General features: G+C 48.9%; 2 protein-coding genes across 3 annotated transcripts in view; both read right to left on the bottom strand.

The window, feature by feature from the left end:
- Positions 1 to 248: 248 nt before the first annotated feature.
- LOC131211094 (uncharacterized) lies at positions 249 to 2,436 on the bottom strand. Its single transcript, XM_058204447.1, has 3 exons — positions 1,518 to 2,436; positions 943 to 1,444; positions 249 to 867 (listed from the first exon to the last, which is right to left on the bottom strand). Exons 1-3 carry the CDS (start codon positions 2,228 to 2,230, stop codon positions 424 to 426), a joined length of 1,659 nt encoding a protein of 552 aa, XP_058060430.1. The 5' UTR covers positions 2,231 to 2,436; the 3' UTR covers positions 249 to 423.
- A 727-nt stretch (positions 2,437 to 3,163) lies between these two features.
- The window catches only part of LOC131211092 (centaurin-gamma-1A), a 134,155-nt gene continuing 128,280 nt past the window's right edge, over positions 3,164 to 9,038 (bottom strand). For both annotated transcript variants that reach the window (XM_058204445.1, XM_058204446.1), the window contains exons 5-9: positions 6,788 to 8,152; positions 6,478 to 6,717; positions 6,269 to 6,386; positions 5,845 to 6,202; positions 3,164 to 5,776 (exon numbers count right to left, since the gene is read on the bottom strand). In XM_058204445.1, coding sequence (XP_058060428.1) covers positions 5,513 to 5,776; positions 5,845 to 6,202; positions 6,269 to 6,386; positions 6,478 to 6,717; positions 6,788 to 8,152 — 2,345 coding nt within the window. In that variant the 3' untranslated portion in view covers positions 3,164 to 5,512. The remainder of the gene's footprint in view (positions 5,777 to 5,844; positions 6,203 to 6,268; positions 6,387 to 6,477; positions 6,718 to 6,787; positions 8,153 to 9,038) is intronic.

Raw genomic sequence — 9,038 nt, 5'->3', positions numbered from 1 at the left:
CGGTCAGCGAAATAAGAGCGTGGGACAAGTCCAGTGCACTTGCACGTGCCATAGGCAAAGAACCCTAGTTCGCTTTCCTATGTTGAGTATTTTCAAACAATTGTTACAAATCTCAATGATGAGGCGGCGAAGGCTTCGTTCCCTCTGGCTCCCCACTCAGTGTCATGTGAGTTAGAATCACTCAGAATAAAAAGCGGCGGTGACAATGACGCCTCCAGATTTGTAAGATCATTTCTTTCTTCGTTACATTATCAGTTTCGGCTTCTGGGCGGATATAATTGCGCCTATGTTTGATTACGTTAATGTAAATAGTCGTTTGTGGCACCTTTCTATATTCTAACTGCTTGTCCATATTCACACATAATATTCATGAAACAGTGCTTCTAATTTGTTGGGAGCGCTAGAGAATTATTTGAATGTGTTTCATCCTTGCAGTTCGTCATCTATCATCTTTTTCACCGCACGTCGCAATACTTTTCCAGACGGTGTCATCGGGAAACTGTCGACAAAGCGCACGCCGCCACGCAGCCTTTTGAAGTCAGCCACCTGGTCATCGACCAACCGGACGATGTCCGCCTCCTGGATTTTGGAGCCCGGTGTTCGCTCAACGATCGCCATCGGTAAATCGCTGGCACGGTCGGCGGACGGTACACCGATTACGCACACCTGTTTCACACCGTCAAGCTTTTGAATGATACCCTCCAGGTCGGACGGGGACACTTGGTAGTTGTTGTACTTTATAATATCCTTAATGCGGTCAATGACGAACAAGTTGCCGTTCGCGTCCATGTATCCTATGTCGCCAGTCCGGAAGAACCCATCATCCGTGAGCGCGCTTGCGGTAGCTTGCTCGTTGTTGAGATACCCCTAAAACGAAACCAATTAAATCTCCCTCAGTAAGGTTCGGGGCTGGCAGAATAATCTGGCCGCCGCCGTGCATACCAAAAACATGTATCGGTGTGACAGGTGAAGCTCGCCGGTTTGTCCAGGACCTAACGGGCGTCCCTCATCGTCCACTACACGACATTCCACGTTTGTCGCCAGCGGTCCGACCGAGTTCGACAAGCAGATCGCTTCGTTGCGAGTGATGAAACCGATCTCCGAGCTGCCGTAGATCGATCGTACGTGCCCATTCGGTATGTGCTGCTGTAGCTTTAGGATAAGCTCTTCCAAGACCATCGACCCTCCAACATGCCACTGGCGTACACTGCTTAAATCGGCTTTCGCTAGCCGCGGATGGGCAAGAAGAGCCGATACGTACGACGGTGCGGTGAAAAGGTTTTCGATGCGATGCTTTTCGATCAAGTTTATCAGGAGCTCAGCATTAAACGGGCTGCTGGTGAGGACGCGAGGCCGACCGTAGAATAACGACGTGAGAACCGCAAAGATACCGGTGGCCCAGAACAGTGAACTAAAGTTGAAGATCGGTCCATCGGAAATTTCGCTGCGTAGGAAAGAAAAACACAACAGTTGAATGATCATTTTCGTGTCAAAGTATAGGAGATCCGTGGACTTACGTTGAAAACACCATTCCATCGACGAAATGGGCATGCGACAAACAAACCCCCTTCGGTAGTCCCGTAGTTCCAGACGAACACAAAATCATGGCAACCAGTTTTGTGGCATCGCCAAGGTACTGCGGTCGAAAATCTTCCTCTCCATCAATTGGTTCGAGCAGCTCGGCTACTGACCGAGCGATCCCCTTCTCGCCCTTTCCCATCACAAACAAATGTACATCTCCCGGGTTTCTGATTGCTTCGCGGACCGCTTCCTGCACCACGGATCGATTCGACTCGTCACAAAATACCAGCCGCGATTGCGTTTGTTGCATCATGTGCATAAAGTCTTCCTTTCCATAGACCGGAGCGAGCGGGTTCATGGCCAAACCGAGCAACCAGCAACCGATAAACGCCGGCACCACGTGCTCACCGTTTCCGCACGCCATACTAACAAAGTCGCCCTTCTTGAAGCCAAGCTTTTGCAGGTGTAGTGCCGCACGGACGATCTGGAGACGCATTTCCCGGCACGTTAGGCGCACGCCCGTGTCGGCATTGATTTGTATCACCTTATCTGGAGAGCGTGCCAACGAGTCGAGAATGATCCGCCCCACACCAGCCTGAGGATTGAGAACTGAAGGAAGACGCTCCCCGAACCATAGCTGTCGCTTGGCGTCGTACTCGCTACCGTTGCACTTGTGTCCGGAGAAAATCACTTTACTTTTTGTTGCCATTTTCCAATTCTTGCGAAACCAACCTCACGAAACGTTAACGGTCACTATCACTGCGAGATGCGCAAGAACGTTTGCCGGAGCAACGGGAGATGCGCTCCTATTTAATGCCGTTTGCCTACTATCAGCCCAGCTGTAGGGGCTTTGCTGTATTATCACTTCGTCGTGCATGAGGGGTAATTGTTCCATGACGTTTGCTTGATACGAATGATAATGATGCTTCCGGAGATTATAGTTGTTTACTCTCCGCGGCGCTGGGAAGCGTGAAGCCGGTTGGCCGCGTATGACGGGTATGCAAGTCATTCCAACGGTCCGGAATGGTGGGTTCAAAGGCCAAACGCCCAATAGACCTACTTATTGGTAATCCTGCGTAGTCACACTCTCGGTTTGGCCAGACTCAGTTGGATTCCGTATTCGTGATCGTCAAAGCCCGTTCGTCACCGCAAAGCATCCAAAAGGTGCGGCGCTGAGCCAACCAATTAAGTGAGTGTTCCAGAGTAATCAACTACCAGCGAAGACTGAAACAGATGCAAAATATAAATAAAAGTCCTTGAACAGGCTAATGGAGCAGATCGTTAGATTGCGGTAGATTATCGTCGCTACTACACAATTACATCACACGCAAATCAACTGTTGCAACCGCGTCGAGTTTGTTCACCACCACGAGAATGATCAGCTGTATGGCTAACAACAGATAATAAATCATTTCCAACAATACACAAACTACTGCACACGTGTTTGATAGCAATCGTGATTAGAGCTAAGCGCGCTGCAAACACAAACACAGAGGATGTGCAGTAGAAATTTCTGAACATACAATACTTCAATTTTCTCAATATTTTACCACAAGGAGGAAAGATTGTAGGAAAAAGAGGTTCGCGAACTTGCTAAATAGTTTCCATCATATATTAGATCTTGCGCATGCTTCAGGGCTGTTCACATAGGAGAAATTCTTGCGGTTGTTTGTTTATCATTGGAATTCAGCACTAGTCTAAACAGAAGCCCCAAACAGAAGGAATCTTTTTTTGTTTCAAAAATTTGCTCACGTTTCCTGTTGTGTACATCTCGTTGCCCATATCCCGTCCGTTTGCACATCGAATCTCGGCACAGATAAAGTTTTGAAATGTCACTTTTGTTAGCTTTCTATTAGAGTTCAACATCTTGTTGTATTTGTATGTTTCGATTCAGGCCTTGTCTAATATGTCTAACGGTTTCAGTTTAAGCACTATTATAAACTGTTGTGATTTTCAACGGTTGTAAGTTGCGTTATTTCTCTTGTTGTTGATTTAACATTTTACTTGGATATTTGCATCGTTTCGATCATTATGGGTTGTGTGAGGTTTTCTGTTTACGATTATTTGTATTATACCTTCTCTACACTGATAGCATCGCCGGGGAGTCGCGCTCTTCTCCTCTTGAACATGACGCTTTTGATCAACATGCACTATTTCGAGATGTTGGTGCTGGATTCTGTCTACGGGTTCTGGTGCAAATCATCGCAAAGTGCCGTTAATTGTTGTTACATGCAAGTGGTGATTTTTTGTTTGCCGTTGTAATATCTACTTTATCTATTTGCTTATGTTGATTCTATATTGGTTTGTTGCTGCGCTACTTTCGTATAAGATTGGTTTGCGCACAGGTTTCCACAGCACAAAAATCAGCAGTCCCAGGACTGTTTAATCAAATTTGGTGGACAAACAGAAGAAATAGGGCAACAGTTTGTTGCCCAAATATTTGCATCCTGTATATAGGTAGTTGTTGAAATATAACATTTGGCATATTTTTGAGATGCAGTACATTTTCCTACTGAAACGAATGTGTCAATTTTAAAGTGTTCAATGCGTTCAATGGGGGTAGGAAAAAAATTAATCACACAAGAAACCATCAAATGTGCAGACAAGTAAATCATTTGATTTGTTTGTTTCCTTTGCAAGTTCATACGCACAATAGGAACTGATGTGAGCGTACCGGTGTGTGGGGTTCTCGGGCGATAACAGCGATTAAAACGAATGGCGGAAGGTATTTGACGCAAAAGTGTTTCAAATAAACGATCAAAAGCTACGGTGATAGCGTAAAACTGACAATGGTGGTAAGCAAACATCGACCAACTGTTGCACGTCACAGTGCGTCACGAGGCGAGATCAAATGTTTTCTGATCTTTCTGTGTGATCATTCCATTCTGTTAAAGCGGAACTAGAATCATTCGTCTAAGCAGCACATTAGTCTAAACAATTATTCGCTTACGGCTGATCAATAGTTTCGTGATCAGTAGATGCTGATCGCACGAACCACCTTCAAAGGTCTAAAACTAGGAACAATATAACTTAACAAACGTATAATGATGATCTTCTTTCTAGCCTCCGTATTATATGATGAATGAACATAGTAAGCTTTCGCTTCTTTTCGGCCGATTCAACGATGTCCTACCTAAACTCTTCAATCTTTAGTTTCTATCTAATGCTTGAAGCGAGTCGACCGTGAACACGATGAATGCAGCATTATCACCGAAATATGAGTCTACATCCACACCCTGCTTGCCTAAAGGTCTACAGTTAAACACCATTGTTTCGCAGCACTCCCAATACATGACCGTACTATTGTCTGGCCTCCGGCCAGCGTAAGGGTAAAACTAAGAATTCTAACCAAAACAAAACCAACTTTAGTAAAAGAATTTGCCCCGCATACAGCCGCTTCCAGGCGCAGCATAATCTTCGGGTGCAATGCACGTCTGCTCTACAGTGCAACTATTAATACTTTCAACACCTTGTTTGGGTGACGCGATAAACAGTACTATTTACAAAGCGCATCCACTGGCCAACGGGAAGATGCATCCTTTCCTCTCTCTTGGCCGTGTCACGTATCCTATACAGACGTAGCGTTATTTTTCGCTTTAAACGTAAACCGAAAATACAGTTCTTACAATCTAACCAAACGAATCACAACGGGTGAATATATTGTTTCCTTTATCGCCTCACTACCATCTTTTGTGTTGTTTTTCTTGTTTATCGCTTGCCCGAAGGGAAGATTAAGTATCGGGGAGACAAGGTCCACGCACCTCGAACAACAAATCAAACGATATGTTACAATGAGCCACCGCGAAGCCGGGACCTGCCTGATGATGTCCAGAGACTTTGTTTGTTTGTATTATCGAACCAACATCTCGTGTTTAACATTTTCTTTTTACAAAACCCCCCTGTCCCCGACTGAGATTGCGTATAAATTTGTCTATTATTTCATCACCTTTTCTTTTCTTTCTCTTCTATTCTACTCTCTCACGCTCTACTCTTAAATGACGCTCGACGAAAACTTCTCGAAAGTGGCCTGATCGATGGTTTCCCTTCTTCGCGGGAGCGTACCGCTGGCGGAGAACGGGGCTGGATCGGTGCAACCCAAGCTGATGAGTAGCTCGACCAGTGCCGCCGTGGTTTCGACATTCACGTGATGCGGCGAGTTCGTCGCCTGTTTCGCGGCCGCCAGCGAGTTGGCAGCTTTGGCGAACGTCAAGCACGAGCGACCCTCGTTATCGACATGCTTCAGGTTGGCGTGATGCTGTAAAATTGAAGGAAAGATGTTACTATTTTCATGCTCAACACAGTGTAACAATATTCGAAACCTACCCATATCAGCAGCTGAGAGATGGCGAGATTACCGATCGCACAGGCCAACAGCAGCGGTGTCCGCAGATCGCGATTGCTGGCGGTAGAGTTGATGTGTTCGTTGCTCGCGTTCGCCAGCAATATGATGATGGACTTCATGTCCGACCGCACGACGGCCTCGCACAGCTGTTGACCGATCGGTGGCGATGGGTTGAAGGCAGGCAAAAAATCTTTGCCCTCGTACTTGCTCCGTATCCAGGCTTCCTTTTCCTCGCGCGAGCTAGCCGGTGTCGGTTTCACGCGTCCTCGCGTGTTGGCCTCCCAAACGGAATTCGCCAGACTGTTACCGATCGCCAGCATCACACTCAAGTGACCAGGACTGTAAAGATCGTGAAAAGAGGAATAATTAGCCTCTCGTAGAATAGTGGGCCAATTAAATACTTACGGCCACTCGTCCAGACCCAGCGAGCGAACTTTGCTGATGTGGGAACCAAGGTTTCGGTGTACCCCAGAACACTCAATACACATCAGCACACCGAGATTGAGGCTGGCCCATTCGGGATCTAAAGTAAATTGAAAAAGATTCAAATTAATCCCAGTTTAGGGATGTCTCGGAAAGAAGAGCCTTGAACGCAGTGCGGCTTATAAACTTACTTGGAGAATCACAATCGACACAGTAACCGTTCCCGGGAACCCGGCTCCGAATGGACTGCATAGAAGCAATGTCGCTCGGGTTGAGCGGTTTCGACTTGGACGACTCGATGCCCTGCAAGCTCTTGAAGATCTCCTGCTCAATCACCGACACCCACTCGTCGCGCTCTTCCGAACTCGACGCCTCGAAGTGCCACTGCTTGTTGTCCAGTGATACGATATAGAACTCAAATCCGTCAGAGTCTGGAAGAAAACCCCGATTGTGGTTAGTGAATTTTGATTGAGTAAAATGTTCGTGCACTCGGCTACCCACCATCGTACTCGCTGTTCTTCCCCACGCCGCTGCTCTTCATGCGTCGGTGCCGCTTCTTCACGTTTGGCGTTTGCGCATCGATCTTGCTGCCAGCGGTACTGTCGCTGCCGAGGAAACTTTGCGAGTTGCTATTGCTTATCACGATGCCCTCGTCGCCGCTCGTTTGCGAGTTCGATTTGACCGGCTCGCGAAGCGTATCGAACGCCGTCAGTAGCACCTTCTCCGTGATCTTCCGATCCTTGGCCAGCGAAAGACCACCGATACCTTCTGTCAACCCGTTGCTTCCGGCACCGTTGCTGTTTGTTCCGTTAGCCGAATTGGCCGAGGCCGCTGCAGCGGCTGCCGCCGTCAGAGCGCTGTTCGTGATGATCGATTTGGTTCCCCGGGGCTTCTGGCCGGGCACCTTTACCGTGACATACTGGAGCGACACTTCCTTCCCGTGTACATCGTCCATGTAGTCGTGCAGCGATGGATGGTACGTCAGCCGGCCATCGTCACAGAGTGTCACGTACTTCTTCTTCCACTCTTTGTTGAGCGACTTGCTACTCCGCTTGTACAGATACCCCTGCTTGATGGGGATGGCCCGGCCGGAACCCAGTTCACCGTTTTTGATCTTCTCCTGCTGCTCCTTCTTCGACGACGAAGGGATGAACAGGTTCGATCTTCGGCGGCTCTTGCGTGAGGTGGTCGGTGTCGAGGTGGGTGTCGGTAGCTCCTTACCTCCCTCTTTTGCCGTGGTACTGCCTCCGCCTGGCTCCCGCGATGTGGCTCCTGCGATGTGGCTGTCCTTCCCGGACGACATGAGCCCAAGTAGACTGTCGGACCCAACACCAACTAAAGCGCCACCGCCAGAGACCGGATGCGTCGGTGGCACAAACTTTGCAATGTTATTATTCTCGTTCGTAAGCGTCAGGAGTGCTTGCTGTGAGGTTCCGTGGGAGATGGTTCCCCACTTTTGCACCCCACTACCGCCGCCGCCGGAGGCCAATCCGACCAAGTGCTGCGATTGCGCCGCCTCTGAAGCGATCAGCTCGGCACTGATCTTGATCGGAATGTGATGGCTCGAGGCGGACAGGACGTGATGCCGGTGCGGCAAGGTCATATTGCCCGCGTGCTGTTGCGACGGTTGCTGCTGCTGCTGCTGCTGCTGTTGTTGGTGGTGGTGACTTGGCGAGGAGCTGCTCAGCATAAGCGCGCTGGCCGGGCTGGCGGTGTTCGCCGCGGAGAACCCATTCGTTGGGCTAGGAACTGATGGGTGAAAGCTGGCCACTCCGAGCCGCGTGCCCTGCGGTGTTGTCGGTCGCGAGTTGGTTGGCGTTATCGTGGAACCGGTCGATAGACGCTGCTGCACAATCTTCTGGCAGGCTGCGGATTCATGGAAAAGCGGATAACAAAGACACTGTTTAACACAAACGGAAAGCAGGCAAACTATGGAGCAGCTTTTGGAAAGGAATGGCCGCCGTTACTGGGCCGGGTGTTAGTTAAATGATACAGAAAAAAACAAAATTACAATATCTTCGATAAAAAGGCATCTTTGGCTTGTGGTCGGCAGCTGGCGTTGGTGATGGCGATGAAGCCGCCGCGTGGCCGTCCGGCCGTTCACTGGTGCCTCGGGCACTTGAGATCGGTGGTTGCTTTTCGAACATTAGCACCGCGCGAAAGTGACCAGCAGCAACCCACCGGTGGCAAAACGGAATGCACTCGAACCGAGAAACTGAAGGACTAGCACCTTTAAAGTCACCTTTGCTCAAACCGATAACGCGGCTTCTTTCGGCCCGAGTCAGAAACAAAAAGGAAGATGTTTCCGATGCCTAGCGTCGAGAAACTGTGCGCGCCCGCGGGAGAGTTATCGAAGCTGTGAGATGTACCAAGAAATGGGCAGAAAAAGAAGAAGAGCAACTCCAAGGAACGGACCGGAATGAAGGAGGAAAGAAAACAGAAATCGGGAAAACGCTCGACACACACGCACACCAGGGGCCAGATATGTTGGGCGAACGAAGCTCGAAAGCGAAACATAAAGAGCGAAGCATAAAAAAGCCCCCGTGAAAGGAGGAGAACCGGAGAAGGAATCTGAGCAACTGCTGCGTGCGGTCCGCAACTATGAATTACCATCACACACCAACACACTGCCACTGCCAATTGGGCCCAACAACTGAAACCGAAATTCGTTCCACGAGCAAACAAACACAGGCCTCGCTTCGCCTCGCGCCTTACTACGGGGCTTTTGTTTTGTTTATGCTTCCTCCCGGTG

Source organism: Anopheles bellator, chromosome 2 (genome assembly GCF_943735745.2).
Source record: "Anopheles bellator chromosome 2, idAnoBellAS_SP24_06.2, whole genome shotgun sequence".
Lineage (NCBI taxonomy): Eukaryota > Metazoa > Arthropoda > Insecta > Diptera > Culicidae > Anopheles > Anopheles bellator.
The sequence above is the reverse complement of the archived record's forward strand: the minus strand, read 5'-3'. Positions and strand labels throughout refer to the sequence as shown.